We start from the raw sequence: 22,508 nt of genomic DNA on the forward strand, positions 1-22,508 counted from the left end.
ATTTAATTACAAATTTAACTTGATATGAGTATTTCTCTAGGACTTAATATAAGGATTTTAAAAACTCACATTAATTGTATAAATCTTAAGTTCAATCAAATGGTCTTAAGGGCCCAGGAATAAACTTCTGACTTGAAAGGAACTTCGTAATTTGCTGTACTGCATGCTGTTCAGAACTAGGATAGCTTAATGACAGGTAGTAACTAGGGAAAAAGCACAAACTAAAAAATAGCACCCAGCTGTGCTGTTCTTTATTAAGACCCTCAAAATCCTTTATTAAACTGGGTTCCTAGTTAAATGTGAGTTAAAGGTTAAGATGCCCTGAGTCAATTCCTTTACATGGTTTTGAGTGTGGAAGCAGAAGCTTCTATTGCCTGAACCTTAAAGGAGTTGACTATTTTGGCTGGATGATCCCAGGTGAGTTTTCCTTGTGCCCTGATGACCACTTTTCAGGTTACCTTAAAGGTGGTGACTCCCAACATAGTAACTGAAGTCTATCTAGCCTTTGTCGAGATAAAGCTCTGCCTTTATGTTTTAAAAGGAAACTAGGACTGCTTAGTCAAAGAACCCTAGGGAGCAAAGAACTATCGCACACTCATAGTTCCTTGTTATACCCCGGTCGAGATATATCACTTACACAGTGTGATGAATTCTTTCTGATTCTGGCAGATGAGAGGTCTGAGTCTCTGAGGTTTGGGGCTGTGTGGCAGCTGGTGGCTCTGCCTCTTCAGCTTCACACTTCTTTGGGCTCCCCTGTCAGGAGATAGCAAAAACAAACAGCAAAATATTTAAATCTGCTTGGCTCCTTTTCTTCTACCAGGAGCCTGAAAAAGGCAGGGCAGGACATACACAGTACCAGCTCTACACACAGCCCTCTGTATATTTCATTTCATTTTAGAATAAGGAATGGAACATGGCTTAAAAATAGGTACTTCAAGAATATTTATGCCAGCAATCATTTTATCAGAATTTCTAATTTTTTTCCTTTTCCTCAGTGATCCTTGTTCTGACAGATTTCTTTTTTGAGAGAACTAAGAAAAGGCTGCTTCCTTTTGGCAGATAAAAGGAGGAGCTATGAGGAAGAATTGACCATGGGGGCCCTGGAGATAACCCTGATGCTCAGCCTCATGTAGAACTTCCACGAACTAGGGAGCTGGAAATGAGTTAAGAAGGATTAACAGGTATCCACTACATTGCTACTGAACCTTGTCCAGACTTAACTTTTTAGTTTTATAGCAAAGACAAGAGGGAATATCTTGTTTAATCCTCCATCTCTGTGTAGGGAGGGGTCACAATAGCCTACCCGCTCAGGCTGTAACCTCTGGGTCACATGCTTTTCAGCTGGTTCAGGCTGACTCAGACGCCTTGCTTGGACAGAGGATGAGGAGGTGGAAGTCCTCTCCTTTGGCTCACGGACCTGTAGTTGTGGCACTGGTGGAGTTGCAACCTCCTGACCAGAAGAGGGATCTTTGGTTTCAGTATAGCTGGTGCTGCTATCCCTGGAGACTCCAGGGCTCAGAGACTAAAATAAAATGAAACACGTAAAAAGGAAAATTATTGTATACGGTATATATTCAGTAGATTGCTGAGTTTTCCAGTTTCCATGAACCAAACTTTATACTCTGGACCTTTCTGTCTGCGTTTACTCCCATTTTGTCTGTGTTTATTCCCATTTAGTGATCTCCTTGACCACTTATTTAACAAATTACTAAGTTTTAACTAGATGCTAGATCCTGGAACACACATGTAAAAGGGCATGCCCATACCCTCAAGTAGTTTACATCTAGTGAAGGAGATGAGTATGTAAATTGAACATTCTATCAAAGGGACTCAAAATGAAAAAGAACCCCATTTTAGGAATCAATTAATTGAAAATTCGATTCTGAAATGAAGAGAAAAGTAATCAGTGAAGGAGACTAGAGGAGGCTTTTCCTATTTCTTTCAGAAATCATGACCGGTCCTCCAAGGGCTGAAATGAAAACTACTGGAATATGACAGAACATTAGTACACCTAGGATTCTCTCATACTCACTTTTCTGCTGTTGCTTGATGCTGAACGAGAACGTGAACGTGACCTTGATCTGGACTCTGATGTTGATCTGGAGCCCATCTTGGGTCTACCACGAGGGTTGGCATGAGTACGTGCCTGGGCTACATCTCTCTGCGTGGATCTGAGCGGCGAATGAGACCGAGAACCTGAACTGTCAGGAGAGCGAGATCTTGATCTAGAACTGGAGGAGGAAGATGACGAGGACCGGCTAGAGGATGAATCAGCTGACTGTTTCAATCTGTGGCTTGGGAGAAGGGTATGAGAAGCTCTTCTGCCTTCCTTCTGTTCCAAAGATGGCCGTTTCAGACATTCTTCAGTGATTCCTTTGGCCAGTGCTAACTCCTCAATTTTTAGAGGGAGTGGCTGAGCAGATTTGTCTGACTCAGGTTCAAGATCCTTCTGGGCTGAGTAGTCAGCCAGTGTGCTTTTTTGAACCAGAGGCAGGACACTCTCCTCTGGCACTTTCTCTGCTGGAGATTCTGCTTTGGTGTCTGCAGGACTTGACAAAGGAGACAGGCCTCCTACCAACTGGACAGTATGCTGAGATACTAATAGCTCCCTGGTCTCAGCATCTGTATTAGGAGGAGATAACTGAATGAGGACAGGGGGGGCTGGGCCTTCCATGGGCTCTATTTCTTCTTCGCTACGGAGTTGTATATGAGGTGGTGGTGAAGATGCTTCCTTGGTAAGTAAAGGTGGAGGAGTCTCCTCCTCGCTGGCAGTTTGCTCTGGTTGCACTACAAGTGGGGCCTTCTTTAGATCTTCAGTCAGTCGAGGAGGGGAAGGAGACTTCGATTTTTCCTTTAAGCCTTGTGCAGATTTTATTTCTCTTTCTTCCTCCTCAAGGGGAGATGTTTTCATTTCCTTCTCCTGCTGCTGTCTGGCCAGATGACTTTTTCTAGCCTCTTCCTGGGATCTTGTAACTCTCCCTCCTCTCTCTAACACCTCCTGTTCCTGGGATCTTGTTTTGGGTCTCTCATCCATCATCTCCTCTGGTTTTACTCTAGGCATCTCTTCCCCTTCTTCCTTAAACTCTTTCAGGATTGGTGCCTCCCTAGATTTTTGTCCCTCATCATCATCTTCCTCTTCTTCATCTTCTTCTTCCTCCTCCTCCTCCTCCTCCTCTTCCTCCTCTGTTTTCAAATTTCGTTCCGCTCTGACCCTTAGGTTTCTGGAAGGTGTTTCTTGATCCTCTTCCTCCTCACCAGGCTGGCTGCCCTCAGAGAGTTTAGCTGCTCTTGCCTGAAAGAACAGATATACAATGGCTCCAAATGTATTTGCTCACAATCAACAGAGGAGAGAAAGTATCTAATGAGACATCCCTAGGAAGGAGAAATTCAATGATACATACTTTCAGCAACAGAAACAGGAGTGACAGGAGATAATCATGACTAACTGTGGCACTTAGGGGAATCAAAATAGAGTGACCAAAAGAAGTACAATAATGAAGCTACTTCTATGTAGTTTAAATTTTAGCTTCAAGTACCCTTTTTTTTTTTCCAGTAAAATATTAGCAGAGCATCTAGAAAGTAGAAGGGTGGATAGGGGGCTGAGGAGAACTAACCTACTATCAATTAATATGATTATCTTTTTATCATTTTGGTATATTTCTTTTTATTCTTTCCTCTAATCATTTCCTTTGTACAGTCATAATTACACTACACATAACACTTTTGTATTCTGCCCACTTAGTATTGTATCATATAACTTTAAGGCTTTAATTGAATGGTTAATTATGTCATATCTTGTCTAATAATGTGCTTTAAGAATACAGAGCAGCCTGCTAACTTACAAATTTAAACTCTGTAAAAATATTCACTTAGAAATCTGAAAGGCAGAGCAGATCTAAATAAAAAACAAAACGAACAACAAAAAGATGACAAAGAGAAGGAAGATGACTACAAAGAAATCTAGAGGCCAGGCAGTGGCTCACGCTTGTAATCCCAACCCTGTGGGAGGCTGAGGTGGAAGGATTGCTTAAGCCTAGGAGGTCGAAGCTGTAGTGAGCTGTGATTACACCACTGCACTCAGGCCTAGGCGACAGAGCCCGACTGTCCCAAAAAAGAAAAACAAAACCCCTAAATGTAGAGACATACGAACTCGAAAAAAGTTTGAGGAGGAAAAGAAGATATCCAAAGCATTACAAAAGAGGTGATGCTTTAGGAGGTATCTGAGTTACCTGTCTGACCCTAGATGATCGTCTTTCTCCTTTCCTCGGTTTCTCATCATCAGAGTCACCTTTCTCTTCAGAAATTGAGGAGCTTTTTCCTATTGAATGAAAAAGAATCAAGTCAGATTCATGAAGTGAAGACTCATTCATGGCTTTTTAAAAATCAGACTTTCTAATATCCAACCAATTATAGCATATGAACCTACCAAGACTTATCTGTATCAATTTCTTTGACTTCATGCTAAAGAAAAGACTACATAAAGCCCCAAGATCAGGGTCTTATTGGTAATTCTTGGTGTGCATGTCTAGTATATTTTCAACACCTCAAAGCCAATTCACAGATTATAAATAACTCAAATAAATGTAAAATAATTTCCAGGGGCTTCAAATTGTCTAGCAGGGATGTACAAATACAAAGTGTACTTATATAAGTATTCTACAAAGTGTTCTTACTCTGAATAAAGTTTAAGACTTCATTATGTTCTGTATCCATTTTTTTGGATTGCCTATTACTACTACTTCCTAATTTCAACCAAAATATTATGATTAAATATACAAATTTGCACAATAACAAACTCAAGAAATAAATACTTAGAGGAATGTTTTTCAGCACCCTGAAGTTCCCAGAAATTACTTCAAGCCAACTGGATGGGGTTTCAGAATTGGGTCCTCTCTATTAGGTTTTATGTATTAGAGCTCAAGATAAGATTTTTTTTTTTTTTTTTGAGATGGAGTCTCACTCTGTTGCCCAGGCTGGATGCAGTGGTGCAATCTTGCCTCACTGCAACCTCTGCCTCCTGGCTTCAAATCATTCTCACGTCTCAGCCTCCCAAGCAGCTGGGATTATAGGCGCCCACCACCATGCCTGGCTACTTTTTGTATTTTTAGTAGAGATGGAGTTTCTTTTTTTTTTTTTTGAGATGGAGTCTTGCTCTGTTGCCCAGGCTGGAGTGCAGTGGCCGATCTCAGCTGACTGCAAGCTCTGCCTCCCGGGTTCACACCATTCTCCTGCCTCAGCCTCCCAAGTAGCTGGGACTACAGGTGCCTGCCACTACAACTGGCTAATTTTTTGTATTTTTAGGAAAGACGGGGTTTCACCATGTTAGCCAGGATGGTCTCGATCTCCTGACCTCGTGACCTGCCTGCCTCGGCCTCCTAAAGTGCTGCGATTACAGGAGTAAGCCACCGTGCCCAGCCAAGATGGGGTTTCACCCTGTTGGACAGGCTGGTCTCAAACTCCTAACCTCAAGTGATCCGCCCGCCTTGGCCTCCCAAAGCGCTGGAATTACAGGCATGAGCTCACATGTTTTTCTTTTTTCTTTTTTTGAGACAGAGTTTTGCTCTCGTTGCCCAGGATGGAGTGCAAAGGCATGATCTCGGCTTACTGCAACCTCTGCCTCCCGGGTTCAAGCGATTCTCCTGCTTCAGCCTACTGGGCAACTGGGACTGCAAGCACATGCCACAACACCTGGCTGATTTTGGTATTTTTTGCAAAGACGGAGTTTCATCATGTTGCCTAGGCTAGTCACGAACTCCTGGGCTCAGCAATTCACCCGCCTTGGCCTCCCAAAGTTCTGGAATTACAGGTGTGAGCCACCACACCCAGACTAGGTGAGGGTTTTTTTTTTGTTTTTTTTTGTTTGTTTGTTTTTTGTTTTTAAGGGAAAAAAGTTCTATTAAAAGAAAGCTTGGAAACCACCAATCTAGGTTATCCTGAACAATTAATCTATGTAACACTGAAAGAAAGTTTCGCTCAGATTCCATGAAGGAAGGTAACTGGGTAAATTACTTAAGTAATTTGAGTCTCAATATCTTTCTTTTTAGACAGCGTTTTGCTTTGTCACCCAGGTTGGAGTGCAGTGGCATGATCATGGCTCACTGCAGCCTCAGCCTCCAGGGCTCAAGTAATCCTCCCACCCTGGTCTTCCCAAAGTGCTGAGATTAAGGTATAAACCACTGTGCCCGAGTCTCAAATGTCGTGATTGAGAAAAAGGAGGGGCTGCACTAGATGATTTCTAAATTTCCTACCAGAATTAAGATCAACTAGGCAGCTGGGGACAGTGGCTCACGCCGGTAATACCAGCACTTGGGGAGGCTGAGGCGGGCGGATCACGAAGTCAGGAGATTGAGACCATCTTAACACGGTGAAACTCCATCTCTACTAAAAATACAAAAAATTAGCCGGGTGTGGTGGCAGACGCCTGTATCTCAGCCACTCGGGAGGCTGAGGCAGGAGAATGGTGTGAACCCGGGAGGCAGAGCTTGCAGTGAGCCGAGATTGCGTCACTGCACTCCAGCCTGGGCGACAGAGCAAGACTCCATCTCAAAGAAGAAAAAAAAAAAAAGATCAACTATGTAGAGTAGCAATACTAATAACAATGAGAACCAGTTTAGAAAATAGCAGGAAGATAATTATATTCCAGATATTTAATCAGCTAGATTGGACTCAATTTTAATACAGTACAAAAGGTTTAAATGATCCACAAAATCATGTTCTATAGTAATAGCGCAAATAAAGCAGGTTGTATGCAGCTCTAATTCCAGATCTTCTTTTTTTTTTTTTTTTTTTTTTTTTAAGACGGAGTCTTGCTTGTCGCCCAGGCTGGAGTGCAATGGCACAAGCAATGGCACAATTTCGGTTCACTGCAACCTCTGCCTCCTGGGTTCAAGCGATTCTCCTGCCTCAGCTTCCTGAGTAACTGGGATTACAGGCGCCCACCACCATGCCCAGCTAATTTTTGTATTTTTAGTAGAGACGGGGTTTTGCCACATTGGCCAGGCTGGTTTCGAACTCCCGACCTTGTGATCTGCCCACCTCGGCCTCCCAAAGTGCTGGGATTACAGATGTAAGCCACCATGCCCGGCTTTCTCTCTTATTTCTATATCCTTTCAATCTAAAATGAACTAGGCGAATGCTTCTGTAATAATAAGTAAAAAATCAAAATGAGGCTGGTCGTGGTGGCTCACGCCTGCAATCCCAGCATTTTGAGAGGCCGAGGTGGGTGGATCACGAGGTCAGGAGTACGACTAGCCTGGCCAATATGGTAAAACCCCGTCTGTACTAAAAATACAAAAAAAAATTAGCTGGGTGTGGTGGCGCACGCCTGTAGTCCCAGCTACTCAGGGGGCTGAGGCAGAAGAATTGCTCGAACCTGGGAGGCAAGGTTGCAGTGAGCTGAGATGGTGCTACTGCACTCCAGCCTGGGCGACAGAGCGAGACTCCATCTCAAAAAAATAAAACAAAAACAAAATGTAACTAATGAAATCAATTAGAAGACTACACATATTTTGTAAAACTTTACTTCATGATCATTTGATTAAAAGGACCTCTGAGTATATACCATTTCATATCTGGGTAAGTGAAGAAAGATTTGTGTTATGGTTGTTCATACAAGATATATGATTAAGATACATAGTAACAGGTCAGACTCTTTAGCAAACATTTGAAGTTATTTGTAAGACAGTAGTGCAGTGAAATGAAATAATCATTTCATAATTCAGTGATCTGAAATAGGCTAAATTATGAGTAAAACCAAAATAAAAAGTTTTCATAAATGTTAGGCAAAGTTCCTTCGCAAGTATCAATGAAAGAAGCTAATTTATCACACACACACCAAAAAAAAAAAAAAAAAAAAAGGCATGTACAAAGTTAGTCAGAGATAAATGTGTTAAAGTCAAGGCTGGGTGCAGTAGCTCACGCCTGTAATCCCAGCATTTTGGGAGGCTGAGGCGGGCGGATCACGAGGTCAGGAGATCGAGACCATGGTAAAATCCCGTCTCTACTAAAAATACAAAAAATTAGCTGGGCATGGTGCCGGGCGCCTGTAGTCCCAGCTACCCGGGAGGCTGAGGCAGGGGAATCACGTGAACCCGGAAGGCGGAGCTTGCAGTGATCTGAGATCGTGCTAGTGCACTCCAGCCTGGGTGACAGAGCCAGACTCTCTCTCAAAAATAAAGCAAGTCAAATAACTGAGTTGCAATTTTAAAATTAGTATGTACAAGCAAAATAGCCTCTTTACCTACCTACTATGAACTATATGCTATTTATTGGATTGTCATTTTTGATACTGTAAAACTGCAGTGATAGGATTTCTGGATGATTACTCCTCTGGAAGAACTCTTAGTAAGTCATCAAAGATATCTGAAGAAATGAGCAGGGCTGTTCAGAAAGTTTTGGTCACCACTGTTTTGCAATAAAAGTGAAAAATGGAGGGGTCTTAGAAATGAAACAAGAAATTAGTTAGCAATGCAAAATACAAAGAGATGAGGAATCTCTAATTCCTTGGAAAGAGCTGATGTGATGCAGACAAACTTCTGAGAAAGGTTATACCTTCTATTACAAGAACATGGTCACAATGAATGTCTTAGGCCAGATGTTAGTAACCCATGTAGACAGTGAGCGCTTTAGCTAAGGGTGGAACCAATACTGATAACAGGCTAATAAATATATTTCAGGATTCGAAAAACAAGTCAGGGTAAATATTAGATTTCCAAGAGTCCAAAGCCAGAAGTCTTCACAGAAAGGAAAAGGCAGTTGCTAGACAATGCAGGATATATTAAAGTGCAGAATGTTTAAGGGTTATAGATGAAATAGTTCTTCATCCTAGAAAACAAAATACTGGGCAGGATTTGTGGGACCAAAGTAAGGTAGCCAGACATCGAAGAAAAGCCTGTGGCTAAAAGGTAACCTTAGGTGTGAATAAGAAGCAGGAATAAAGAGAATACAGACCTGGAAACAATACCAAACCTAAATCTGACTCATGTTAGACCTGTAAGTAAGTTACATAGTGTTTCTCTACAATTTCAGCATCCAGGTTTTAACATGGAGAAAAAGGAATGAGGGGCATACTCTATAAGCCAAAGGCTAGCTAAAGTCACCTTTGTTAAAGAATCAATATTCTGAATATCCATTTTAAAATGTATTTTCTTAGTGTGAGCTGTTTTTGAAAAAATTAAGGACAGTAAGAATTTTTGTACACACAGTCATGATATGGAAGAAAATTCAGATAATTTCTGACTATGGTCGGTGGATAATGAGTCCCAACACCTTAGAAAAATCTGAAGAAAGTGATGGAGACATAAGAGGGAAAGTCAGACAGGATTTTATAAACCAATTATTTCTTTGAGACAGGGTTTCACTCTGTTGCCTGCCACCTTGATCTCTAGGGCCCAAGCAATCTTCCCACCTCATCCTCCCGAGTAGCTGGGACCACAGGCATGTGCCATCACAGGCAGCTAATGTTTTCTATTTTTTTGTACAGATAGGACTCGCTATGTTGCTTAGGCCAGAATCCTGGGAGATCCTCCCACCTCAGCATCCCAAAGTGCTAGGATCACAGATGTTAGACACCATACCTGGGCAAACCAATTCTTCCTTCCTAGTTGGGATTTTGCCAATGGCACATAAATAGGAGGATGCTGGAATACAAACCAAAGATCTTGATAAATTGCAACACTGAAAAACTCTTCCTTCAGTTAGTCATTCATAAAATGAATTGGTCAACAGATCCACTCAGGGAGTTTTTAAAAAATGTAGTCCCAGGACTCCCATTTCTTGAGATTCTTTGGGTAGAGGCCAGGAATCCATATTCTTAAATATAATAATATTAAAACAAACAAACAAAAAATCCCCCTCAGGTTCCGAAAGTGTTTAGAAAAATGTTAGTAGGAAACTTAACCAAAATTTATTAGTCAAGAAAGAACCCCAAAACATCCAAAGCTAACAAATAAGCTGCCACTGCAATGGCATACTGGCATATGGCAGACTGAGATACTACACCTGGAAGAATCTGATGTCTGGGCAAACACTAGGGTTAATGCTGATCCAACGAAGCACTGATAGAACTCCAAACGGCCACTCCATTCAGGACCTTAACTAAATGTTGTACAACATCTATAATGGGATTCTTATCTAAGCCAAGATCAGAGGTAGGAAAGTTTATGGCATAAAGGACACTGAAGAGCATGTAAGGAAATGATGAGCGGTACTCTACAATTTACTACATTTATGCTTTTCAATTTATTTTTTACTTTTTTTTTTTTTTTTTTTTTAACCTCTGGGTTATTTTTTTTTTTTCCTCCATCAATTATTAGCCATGGGCAGGGTCTGACGACATAAAGCACTGAAAAGACTGGCTACCCTTACTCTAAATCTTTGCTTTTGAAATCTATTTCAGAAATCATTTCTAATTTTCATTTCAAATTATATTAAGAACTGAGAGCCTCTTTTTTTTTTTTTTGAGAGAGCTCCTTATCAAATCACGGTCCTATTAAGAAATTTCAATGGTTCCCCCATTACCTATAGAACTAAAAAAAAAAAAAACCCTCGGCCGGGCGCGGTGGCTCAAGCCTGTAATCCCAGCACTTTGGGAGGCCGAGACGGGCGGATCACGAGGTCAGGAGATCGAGACCATCCTGGCTAACACGGTGAAACCCCGTCTCTACTAAAAAAATACAAAAAAACTAGCCGGGCGCGGTGGCGGGCGCCTGTAGTCCCAGCTACTCGGGAGGCTGAGGCAGGAGAATGGCGTGAACCCGGGAGGCGGAGCTTGCAGTGAGCTGAGATCCGGCCACTGCACTCCAGCCTGGGCGGCAGAGCGAGACTCCGTCTCAAAAAAAAAAAAAAAAAAACCTCATAGCCTTATCGGCCTGGCATTTAAAGCCCTCTGTATATCACCCTAATCTACCTTTTAATAGTCTACCTTGACAATAGTCTGCTATTCTCAAATGTGAAATACTCTACTCAGGCTAGTCTACTACCTCTCCTTTAAAAATACCATATACATTCCTATGTCTCTGCCTTTGTTCCTTCCTAAAAATATCTTTTTGTATCTTCTCTGCCAAACCATTTCTAAGACTCAGCTCAAATCCTATACCTCTTTATGAGGCTTTCTCTAATCACTGTAGTCCTCAGAGCTCTTCCACTCTTTTGGGTCCCTATGTCTCTATCACTGTCACATACTATCTTCTATTGTTCTATTTATGTGCAATTGTTCTCTCTTCCTAACAGACTTTACGCTGTGCTAACTCCCAACATACTCTCACATGGAGATATGTACGCAGTAGGAATTCAATAAATTTTTGTTTTTAGTTTTATGTGAGAAGAAATACTGACAATTTTGTAAGAGCTTTCTATTTCCTCCTGGCTTTAAAACCGGGGGGGGAAAGGGCGCAGAGAGTAAAGTGGATCAGCTGAGGGTCTATTACTCTCATATTTAAGGAGAAAAGAGGTCCCTAAGGAACTTAATAATTCCAAAGTATTTTCTTACTTAAAGATTTCTAAAAATGTCTTTCTGGGTCTAAGACTAGGATCAAGAAAAACAGGGACTGAGTAAAACATGACCTTAAAACTAGGCTCAAAGGCCCTCTATTTTCTCTAACCTTTTGGATAATTTCTTTCCCACCATTAAATATCTTCTAAAAAATATATTTCCATGAAGATTCTATCGCTGCTCAGCCTTTTGACTAAAATCAAGTGTAGTCCACGAAGGAATTCTATATTACTCAGAAGAGCTGGAAACTTCCATACATCCTAAAAATACTGATTATGGTGGATTCCGCACCCCCTCAACATTACGAATTATTCAAAATACTTGTTAAGTTACGCATTGGTTTAATAAATCTACTAACAATCCACATGTCTTATATACATATTAAGTATCCCTTTCCCAAAATGTTTGGGATAACAAGTGTTTTAGATTTTGAATTTTTGAATATCTGCATTATACTTTCTGATTCAGCATCCCTAATCTGAAAACCCAAAATCTGAAATGCTCTAATGAGCATTTCCTTTGAGTGTCCTGTGAATGCTCAAAAAGTTTTGGGTCTTTGGATTAGGCATGCTCAACCTGTACATGTTCTTCTGAAAGTATACTGACTTAGACAGGGAGTACCCAAAAGACAAAGTCTATATTATAGACTTCTGCTTGAGATATCATGCAAAATTGGGTGCTTATTATTATATATATTTTTTGAGACAGAGTCTTGCTCTATTGTCCAGGCTGGAGTGCAATGGTGCAATCTCGGTTCACTGCAACCTCCGCCTCCCGGGTTCAAGCTATTCTCCTGTCTTAGCCTCCAGAGTCACTGGGATTACAGGTGCCTGCCACCACACCCGGCTAATTTTTGTATTTAAGAGACGTGGTTTCGCTATGTTGACCAGGCTGGTCTGGAACTACTGACCTCAGGTGATCCGCCTGCCTCGGCCTCCCAAAGTGCTGGGATTACAGGCGTGAGCCACCGCGTCCAGCCTGGGTGCTTAATATTTTTTATAATGTGAAGAAATTAATTAATCTTGCCTGAACCAATCCCATATACTAGGTTAGAGCTCTCTATTATAATATGCTCACATAACACTCTGGGTTGCCTTGCACAGCAGCCAATACAACTGTAACTAATGTCCATCTCCTCACTAGACTAAGTTTCTTGGGGCTGAGACTTCTTTCTTTACTATATTCCTAGTGTCTAGCATGTGCCTGGTATACAAGTACACAACAAAAATCTGTTGATTAGACCACAGCAGATGCCCAATTCGGGGAGATGACTGAATGTGTTAACATGTAATATACACAGTTGGTGAGGAGATGAAAAAGAGTTGACTGTTGCCAAATTCAGAGGTAGAAGAGTTGAAGAGGTACAGATGAGAAGAAAAATCACACTGCTTTGTAAAACACTGAGAAGGTAACACAATATATAGGTGAAAGCAGACTTCAAAAAGGGTGTATACTTTCCATGAGAAACAGATGTCAAATATCAATGTCACAGAATTTCCCTGGGACTTTCATGGAGGCTTGGCATGAAAGGAGGTGTAACTACCTCCCCCCACCAACTACGCAGGATTGACAAAACAGCGCAGTGGGGAGGGAGATACGTACTGGGCGAATGTCTGCTGAGCTCCAGCTCTGGTCTCTCCAGGCTGCTCTGAAAGTCAGGAGGCAGCAGGGAAGCCACTCCCTCAGGATGGATCATCTCGTCCTCCGACTCAGCTGAAGCTTCTGCAAAGTACAGATCGGGTCGGGGCAGGGAGGGAGTGAAGGACTCAGCATGTAGGAATATGTAGAGGAGTGAAGGAGGTCAGCAAAGTCACAGATACAGAGATACATACCAAAAAGAGCACCATATACAAAGAAAAAACTCCCTGGGATTCAGCACTACTTCATCTAAATGGTAGCTTAATTTACTTATAACTCTTCCTGTTGGCAGGAATCCTCTTCTAACAAGACAGTCAAATTAAGTGTCCTCTTCCCTGACAAAAGTAAATAGTAAATCACTTGGCTTCATGGGCTATGAAAGCAAGTAAGTAGCAGTCTCAGCCTCACTTATTTTTGAAATTGCCTAGTTAGACAGGCCTATCTACTCGGTGACAGGGCTAAGAATGACGAACTCCTTGTTAAAAGTGACAATCTGGGCTTACCTTCAAGTTCTGCAGCTTCTCGAGCTTCACGTTCCAGACGCTGCCTAAGTAGCTCCTGCTGCTTTTCCAGATACTGTTTTATGAAACTGTTCTGGCTCATTTCCTCACCAATCTGTGTAGAGGAAATGAAAAAAGAGGGTCTAGGAAAACAAACCAGGAAAATGCAAAGAAGAAAATTCCATGGAGCAAAGTTGGACCCAAGAAAGATAACTAAAATGTTGGGAAGCTCTTTTCTAAGTTGGTTCTATATTGCAGAAAAGAATAGCCTTGAGTCACAAAAAAAAGGGCAAAAAGAAAGCTGCATGTAATTTTTTGTTTTAAATACTCAGTTTCCAAAGAGTGATATTGGTACACAAATTACTTTTTTTAATTTTTATTTTCTAAGACAGAGTTTCACTCTGTTGCCCAGGCTGGAGTGTAGTGGCGTGATCTCAGCACACTGCAACCTCTGCCTCCTGACTTCAAATGATTCTCCTGCCTCAGCCTCCTGAGTAGCTGGGATTACAGGTGTGTGCCACCACACTTGGCTAATTTTTGTATTTTTAGTAGAGACGGAGTTTCACTATGTTGGTCAGACTGGTCTCAAACTCCTGACCTCAAGTGATCCACCTGCCTCAGCCTTCCAAAGTGCTGGGATTACAGGTGTGAGCCACCATGCCCAGCCACAAATAACCTTAAATTAAAATTCCTGTAATTATACCTTTTAGGCTAAATTCCTAGATTACGTGGAACATTATCTAAAGGGTAATCTAAAATTTCCTTTTGGTAGTATCAAGACTGAAGCATGGTAGCTCACATCTGCAATTCCAGTACTTTGGGAGGCTGAAGTGGGAAGACTGCTTGAGCTCAGGAGTTCGAGACCAGCTTCAGCAACATGGTGAAACCCATCTCTACCAAAAATACAAAAAGCTGGGCATATTGTGGTGTGAGTTTGTCATCCTGGCTACTCAGAAGGTGGTAGGTGCAGTGAGCCGAGATCGTGCCACTGCACTCCAGCCTGGGTTTAAACAAGACTCCATCTCAAGAAAAAAAAAAAAAAAAAAGCCAGTTCCTCCAAAAGATCAATCGTTACCTAGTCAGGAAACATTTCTTTTTTTCTTCGAGGTGGAGTATCACTCTGTCACCCAGGCTGGAGAACAATGGCGTGATCTCGGCTTGCTGCAACCTCTGCTTCCCGGGTTCAAGTCATTCTCCTGCCTCAGCCTCCCAAGTAGCTGGGATTACAGACATGTGCCACCATACCCAGCTCATTTTTGCATTTTTAGTAAAGACGGGGTTTTGCCATGTTGGTCAGGCTAGTCTCAAACTCCTGACCTCAGATGATCCACCCGCCTTGGCCTCCCAAAGTGCTAGCATTACAGGTGTGAGCCACAATGCCTGGCCTCATATCCAGGAAACATTTTATCAAAGGTCTCCAAAATCCAAGTATAGTATTTAAAAGCATGAAATTAAGAGACTAAGAAAAGGGATATCCATTGAGCATTTAGACAAAGTTATAACTCCATTTTGTATAGGTGAAAGGAAATCCTTGGTAACAGGAGCTTATGCCTTTTCCTATTTTTTTTCTGTAATAGATTCCCAAGTTGCTCTTCTGACCTCCAGCTTTCTCTTCACAAGTTCTCCTCCCTAGAACCTTCTTGCTTAGCAAGTCCTATTTAGAACTCCCCAAAAAGCAAAAAAAAAACCTGAATACTTTCTAGTCATTAAGTCATGTTTCCTAAACATAGTAAATGTTTATTTTCAACTAAAGTAGAAATGAGCCTCTTGGCACTCAATGGACATTGCCTAAGGGTGGGTTGCATGTATTACAGAATAGGCATGTTTGCTGCAAAACCCCTGTGTTAATAAAAGCAAAGCTTCAAAGACTAAATACAATTAAGCTGATTAACTTATGCAGTTTCTTATGCTTGTTAAAGTACTTAATTGAACCTCTGAAAGCTGGCTAGATTATGATACTTACAGCTTAATGAGGTGATAACAAGGGAGTAGGAGGGCTCTCTTGTTTTCCACAGTATCCTGGGACTTCATCTAGTACTGAGGCTGCACACCACTGCTTTAACAAAGACTTGGATTTTTCCTTTAAGTATATGACACATTATAAAGAGGGGATTTTCAAAAACTGAAAGAAACTTTAAGAGACTGTGCAGCCTTATAATTTTTGGATTTTAACTGTGGAATAATTTAAAAGACATCTTATGCAGAAACTCAATAGTCAAAGCGGATAAAAGTAGATCTAATCTAGTTTAAGAGAGAAGTATGAGCCTTGCTTACTTGAGAAAAAGGTATTTATTTCCCCTAAGAAGCTCCCCAAAGCAGCTCCACAAAACCCCGAGAGCAGTTATAAACCCATGGGTTTAGTTTGACTTTTTCTCATATTACAGATAAGGAAATGGAGGAAACCAAGGCCTCCAAAGGTTAAGTTTCTTATCCTAAGTAAAGGAACTATTAGTAATGCTTATGAATAAGTGCATTGAGTTAGTAGTTAACACTAGTAATGGTGGGTGACTTACACAGGATTGAATCCTTGGTAAATCTACATCAACAAGAGTTCTTAATTAGCAACTATTTTCCTACACTGTCACATTGGTGGTCTACTTCATATCTATACTCAAAGACATCAACTACCTTTCCTAAATTCATGGCAGATAAATGACTTCAGATCTCTGTACTACACGTAATTAATGGAAGCCACACCTTTCTGCACATACCATTTCAATTATTATAAACTAATAGCGCCTTTGATTCTGTTCTTTACTCCAGGCCCTTGTATACAACTGGGTGATTCGAATTCAACTGTCCTGGTTTGAGAACATTTCTGACCAAGGGAACTTAGGAAAATAGTCGTGAGGAATTAAGCATGAAATATACAACACCACGTCCTGCCATGTGTCTGTATATCCAAAGAGCCCACTCCATTGAATAAACCTTTCTCACCTGGGAATTTGGCTGGAATGCAGCATGGGGTGTTGAGTGTTTCTGTAAATTTTCTAGCATTAGAGCCTGGTATAGAGAAGGGTAAAAGTCAGAAATGATGAGGAAAAAAAAAGAAAAACTCCCACCTCTACCACAACCTCTTAATTAAATGCAATGACTTAAATACACACAATTAAACTGTATTCCCCTTCCAGGGACCTGAAAATCCTTTACTGACACTGTTCTCATTCATCACCAGAAGACCCTTAAAGGTAGCCACGGTTACTGTTACTAAACGTACAGATATAAAATGCAGGCACACAGAATCAGTGACCTGGCTATGTCACAATATCAGTAATAGAACCAGTACTAAAATCCCTGTTGTCTTCTGCACTTGTGCCAAGTGCCCCTTCTAAATCTGATCATGCAGGTAAAACTACTTAAAAATACTCAAACCAGCAGCCATGGGGCTCCTGGTTTTTGCCTGATGGAATTACTTGGTCAAAGGGTTACCCAGGACTAGAGTCAATTTGTATAATTTCCAGTACTGTGGCACCTAGATTTACCAAATTTACAAAATTTTCAAAGAGGAGGCTACAGAAGAAAATGACCAGAGACCCTGTGAACTGTGGTCTAACCTAGTCCGTCCATCCACACACACACACACACACAATCAGCTTCTGTATAAGCAACGGTCTGCCAACTCAACCCTGGAGCCAACCCAGACCTAATCTGCACTACCTGCCACGTATCCTATTGAACTCTAATTAAAACCAAGACATCCTCATCTTCCCTTCTTTAAACCAAACCTATACACTCGAATCGATCTACACCTACCTCATGACATTCCCACCTTAATCTACTTAAACTGATTCAAAATCCCCAATATGTATCAACCTGCCTCGCCTCTCTCACCAATATTCACCAAACTCTTAACTACCCAAATTGCCACTAGATGCCCTATAAATTAGACACCTCTCTCATCAAGTCCCTTCACATAAAGGTCTCTCTTCATCTCACCTCATCTAATCGAGCAGACATTTTACCCTACCCCAATCCTATTCCTGCAGATACCGATACCAACCCCATCCACCCCTCCGCGCAACTATACCCCTAACTCCGACCCAGCCCAACTCGCCCCCCTCAGGCCAGCGACGCCGTAGGTTGTAGTGGGATTTAACTCCTTCTGCAGCGCATGCGCCGAAACCACAGATACAAACAAGGAGGGGGTGGGGGAAGGAGGAAGGAGCTTAAGACACTCCTGGAGAGTAGTGCACACCCTCCCATTTGGGCTCGCGCTGCTGCCGTTAAGGCGGGAACCGGCGCGATCGCCATTCCAGCGCGAACCTCACCAACCACCGTGCGCGCGGATCCAGAGGCTCGCGCTGGCGGCCTGAGCGAGCTCGCGCCGAGCCCGGATACTGCGCCTGCGCCGCGGCAGAGGCTCGTCTCTACCGGGTCCGCTCTCCTCCGACACCCCAGCAACGCCGACTCCTCACCCCTTTGAGCCGCTTGACCAGGGCACTCTTCTGCCCGCTCTTGGCTAGGCCTCGCTGCTCCAGTGCGGCCTTCAGGTCGGTCACCCGCAGCGCCTGAAGAGGCTTCCCGTCCAGAGTCACCTCCTCCAGCTCCGCCATCTTGCGTGAGGTACTCGGGTCCGTCCCGACGGCTTCGGGCATCTTCGGTAATTTCCGCCAACGCCCTTCGAACGTACCGAGATGACCCCGCCCACTGCCATACTCTACCCCTCGATTACCACTCAGAACTCCCCGGCTTCCTCCGGATGTCCTCGGATATTTCCGTCTCCACATCGGCACCAATCAATTCTTTCCATCCGCCCTGCAGCTCCCCTATTCTCGCCCTGCTTTCAGGCTCGGTTTTCTTCGTCTTGCCGAAGCTTTGAATCGAATATATTCGGAAGCCCTCGACTCTGGTATAACCATAATCGGAGATGTTCGTTTATCTCCGGACCTAGAGATGAGGCGCTGGGGCTCTTGGGTGTTTGGGGCGGGTCCGAGGCCGGAAGTGCGTGGGCTGCCGGGCTGGCCCAGCTTAGGGTTTTCAGGAAATTTGGAAGCTGCAGCGGTAGTTGGAGTCTAAGGACTCCTGACAATCTTCGGGTGCTCTCCGAGAGAAAAGGGGAGGTAAGCGGGGTGGAAGTACCTCTATGGGCCGGGTCAGACTCGGTGTTTGCGGACTATCCTAATAGGGCAAGCCACCTACTTCTTAACGCAAACAGCTTCTGCCCTCTGTCCTCTGAATCCCAGCCACTCCCATCTTAGGCTTTTTTTTTGGTGGGGCCTGTGGAGGGGGGCGGAATCGGAATAACAAGCTCCGTGGCCTCCAAAGTGGGGAAGAGGCAGGCAGCGCCGTGTCTTCAGACCCAGACTATGAACTGATTTATGACGCTCAACTTGAGTTTGAGTTTGCGTTTGCCTGGGAAGCCGTGTGGCAAGAAAATTCTCCATTTCTCCGAAGAAGAGAGTAAGTTCCCTTGGAGGAACTGCTTCCTGTAGGGCAAGAACTGAAAAATGCAAGCGCCCTGAACTTTTTTGGTACTTGAACTCATATTGTTTAGGGGCTTCTTTCTTTGTCACTAGCAATCCTCCAACTTGATGCAGAAGAAACACAAACAGTAAAATAGGTCACAGACAAATGGTTTAGAGATTTAAGAGATATGTTAGAGATTTAAGAGACTGAAAACTATTGAAGTCAAATAGGCTGATCTTTCCGTTGCATTCATGATGCAAAATTAATGTCAAGGCGCCGGGCGCGGTGGCTCATGCCTATAAGCACTTTGGGAGGCCGAGGCAGGCGGATCACTTGAGGTCAGGAATTGGAGACCAATCTGGCCAATATGGTGAAACCCCGTCTCTAGTAAAAATACAAACAAATTAGCCGGGCGTACGCCTATATTCCCAGCTGCTCGGGAGGCTGAGGCAGGAGAATTGCTTGAACCCGGGAAGCGGAGGTTGAAGTGAGCTGAGATCACGCCATTGCACTCCAGCCTGGGCGACAGAGCAAGACTCCGTCTCAAAAATAAATAAATAAATAAATAAATAAATAAATAAATAAATAGCAAGGCACCAATAGATGCCATACTAAAAAAAAAAAATTTTTTTTTGTCACTCCACTCTGGGTCATTCCACTCTGAACCAGGCTAGAGTGCAGTGGTGTGATCAGGGCTCACTACAGCCTCAACCTCCCGGGCTCAGGTGATCCTCCTACCTCAGCCTCCTAAGTAGCTAGGACTACAGTTAGGCACCTCTACGCCCAACGAGTTTTTAAATTTTTTGTAGAGATGAGGTTTTGCCATGTTGCCCAGGCTGGTCTTGAACAACTGGATTCAAGCTATCCTCTTGCCTCGGCCTCCCAAAGTGCTGAGATTACTTTGGAAGTGCAAGAGCCACTGTGTCTGGCCCATACTAAATATTAAGGGCAATTGTTTAAAAACATGGATTGTCATGAAGTAGTGTAACAGTTGTTAGATCTCTAAGCCAACAAACCAACTGGACTCTCTTTAAAGTCTCAAACACCCGGGCTTCTGGTTCTTTTACTGCGTTACCTTATTTTGAGCAAGGCTCTTACTCTGCTCTTTAACTTTTTCTGGTGCTTTACAGGAAATGTAAGGAGGTAACAAATGTTATGAAGTTCTTGGCATATTTCAGAGGCTTATATGCACATTGAAACCTCTTTCATCATAAATAATTTTTTTTCTTCCCCCACTGTTGATAGCTACAAAACAACTAGCATCAGCCTTGACCAGCTGCACGTACTAGATTTTAAAATGTATGCTTTTTCGTTTTGGAGAAGATGTGATGGACCAACGTTAATCATTGTTTTTTTCTTTACCCAGCCTGGCACATAGAAGTAAGAGGGAGAGAGTGAACAAGAAATATATTGGTAGGCCGGGCGCGGTGGCTCAAGCCTGTAATCCCAGCACTTTGGGAGGCCGAGACGGGCGGATCACGAGGTCAGGAGATCGAGACCATCCTGGCTAACACCGTGAAACCCCGTCTCTACTAAAAATACAAAAAACTAGCCGGGCGAGGTGGCGGGCGCCTGTAGTCCCAGCTACTCCGGAGGCTGAGGCAGGAGAATGGCCTAAACCCGGGAGGCGGAGCTTGCCGTGAGCTGAGATCGGGCCACTGCACTCCAGCCCGGGCTACAGAGCAAGACTCCGTCTCAAAAAAAAAAAAAAGAAATATATTGGTTATTTTTAGGTTCTTTATAAGAAAGATGGAGGGTGACAGTGGGTAGGGAAGAATGGGTTTGAAAAAGGCAGGCAAATAGGAAACGAAGTTATTTTTGGTGACTTCTCTAAGGTAGTTGGATAATCTAAATAAAAGACTTTATTAATTTTGGGTCTTTGAATTCATAAAAAGTAATTTTCTCTGTAGATGCTAATTGAGTGTGGTAAGATGTCTTGTTGCTTGAAAGTTGTATTTTCGTTGCTCTACCTGGAGAGCGTATAACAGTGCTTTTATGTTTCAGGATGCCACTGGAGTCATCCTCTTCAATGCCGCTATCCTTCCCATCTCTCTTACCCTCAGTACCACACAATACTAACCCTTCCCCTCCTCCGATGTCTTACATCACCTCCCAGGAGATGAAGTGTATTCTTCACTGGTTTGCCAGTTGGTCAGGTCCCCAGCGTGAACGTTTCCTAGAGGACCTGGTAGCTAAGGCAGTGCCAGAAAAATTACAGCCATTGCTGGATAGTCTGGAGCAGCTTAGTGTGTCTGGGGCAGACCGACCACCTTCTATCTTTGAGTGTCAGCTACATCTTTGGGATCAGTGGTTTCGAGGCTGGGCTGAGCAGGAGCGCAATGAATTTGTCAGACAGCTGGAGTTCAGTGAGCCAGACTTCGTGGCAAAGTTTTACCAAGCAGTGGCTGCTACAGCTGGTAAGGACTGATAGGCATTCAGACCAAAGAAGATAACCATAGCTGATGGAGCCAAGGCCATGACTCTCTACAATGATAATTCAAATGTGTCATCTAAAGCTCTGGAACTGGTATTCAGACCAGCTGACTGAACTCACTGACCAGCATAGGCATGGTTATTTCAACAGTAATAGCATGTCAACTGGACTCCTATTTGTAAATATTATCAATCTAAGCAATCCCGCTTATCAGTCTACTAGTTTGCTTCTTTCCAAGAGATGTCAAATCCTCAAGAATTTGATGGCTTCTTCTGCAGCTATAACCAAAAAGAACCTACACATTATAACTCAGGCCCACTGCTGGCTCATGAAGTGTGTAAAGTAGAGCCCTCCTTCCCCAGAAATAAGACAGGACAATAAAAGGTGGCATTTTTATAATTTACCTGGATTCCATTGGCTGGTTTTACCACTCCTATCAGATTCTAGTGTAATTGTGTGATACCCAAACCATTAGTTTTCCCAGTGATGATTTAATAAAATTATGAAAAATCAGGAGAGGGAGATAATTAGTTGCTGCTTTCTCCACACTGAATCCAAATCACAATGACTTTTTTTTTTTTTTTTTAAGAGATGAGTTGTCGCTCAAGTTTGGAGTGCAGTGGCATGATCATCAGTGAGTGTGAGATCACTGTAACCTCAAATTCTAGGCTCAAGTAATCTTTCTGCCTCAGTCTCCTGAGTATTCAGGACTACAGCCACGCACCACAATATTTTTAAATTATTTTGTAGATATGGGGGTCTTGCTACGTTTTCTAGTCTGGTCTTGAATTGCTGGCCTCAAGCAATCCATTCTCCCCTTGGCCTCCCAAAATGCTGGGATTACAGGCATGAACCATCATACCTGGCCTTTTTCTAAGGCATATGCATGTGATACTCTTGGAACTGGTAGCAGGTGTTCCTATTCTGTAAGTTTGCTTCATAACAATATTAAAACAGGTGACAATTTACAGGTTGAACAGTTTATTTTTGTACCAAAATAAAGAATGGATCTTTAAAACTGTAAAACTTCACCCCTTCT

At 42.7% G+C, this 22,508-nt stretch overlaps 2 protein-coding genes and 1 long non-coding RNA gene across 41 annotated transcripts in view; 2 read left to right on the forward strand and 1 right to left on the reverse strand.

Moving 5' to 3' along the window:
- ACIN1 (apoptotic chromatin condensation inducer 1) overlaps window positions 1-18,524 on the reverse strand; it is a 37,076-nt gene extending 18,552 nt beyond the window's left edge. For 23 of the 38 annotated variants that reach the window (XR_012415561.1, XR_012415559.1, XR_012415560.1 and 20 more), the window contains exons 1-8: window positions 18,045-18,524; window positions 16,567-16,632; window positions 13,633-13,744; window positions 13,094-13,213; window positions 4,230-4,318; window positions 2,033-3,292; window positions 1,304-1,522; window positions 638-753 (exon numbers count right to left, since the gene is read on the reverse strand). Coding sequence is in view for 12 of the 38 variants with exons in the window: in XM_005560840.3 (XP_005560897.3) it covers window positions 638-753; window positions 1,304-1,522; window positions 2,033-3,292; window positions 4,230-4,318; window positions 13,094-13,213; window positions 13,633-13,744; window positions 16,567-16,632; window positions 18,045-18,356 (2,294 nt within the window). In the remaining 26 variants the exon portion in view is untranslated. The remainder of the gene's footprint in view (window positions 1-637; window positions 754-1,303; window positions 1,523-2,032; window positions 3,293-4,229; window positions 4,319-13,093; window positions 13,214-13,632; window positions 13,745-16,566; window positions 16,633-18,044) is intronic. The other 15 variants (XR_012415572.1, XR_012415582.1, XR_012415583.1 and 12 more) reach the window with 3 other exon arrangements.
- Window positions 1,059-4,696, forward strand: LOC141407261 (uncharacterized). Its single transcript, XR_012415585.1, has 2 exons — window positions 1,059-1,181; window positions 1,946-4,696. It is a non-coding gene; the product is annotated as an uncharacterized lncRNA (long non-coding RNA).
- A 42-nt stretch (window positions 18,525-18,566) lies between the features above and the next one.
- Window positions 18,567-22,495, forward strand: C7H14orf119 (chromosome 7 C14orf119 homolog). 2 transcript variants are annotated; one of them, XM_005560835.5, is made up of 2 exons: window positions 18,567-18,689; window positions 21,040-22,495. In XM_005560835.5, exon 2 carries the CDS (start codon window positions 21,041-21,043, stop codon window positions 21,461-21,463), a length of 423 nt encoding a protein of 140 aa, XP_005560892.2. In that variant the 5' UTR covers window positions 18,567-18,689; window position 21,040; the 3' UTR covers window positions 21,464-22,495. The 2 variants fall into 2 exon arrangements, with proteins under 2 accessions (XP_005560892.2, XP_005560893.2); XM_005560836.5 differs by lacking the exon at window positions 18,567-18,689 and adding an exon at window positions 18,861-19,029.
- The last annotated feature ends 13 nt before the right edge of the window (window positions 22,496-22,508 follow it).

Source organism: Macaca fascicularis, chromosome 7 (genome assembly GCF_037993035.2).
Source record: "Macaca fascicularis isolate 582-1 chromosome 7, T2T-MFA8v1.1".
Lineage (NCBI taxonomy): Eukaryota > Metazoa > Chordata > Mammalia > Primates > Cercopithecidae > Macaca > Macaca fascicularis.

Excerpts from the sequence above, each read along its gene's own strand:
- C7H14orf119 (XM_005560835.5), top strand. The coding sequence starts at position 21,041 with ATGCCACTGGAGTCATCCTCTTCAATGCCGCTATCCTTCCCATCTCTC.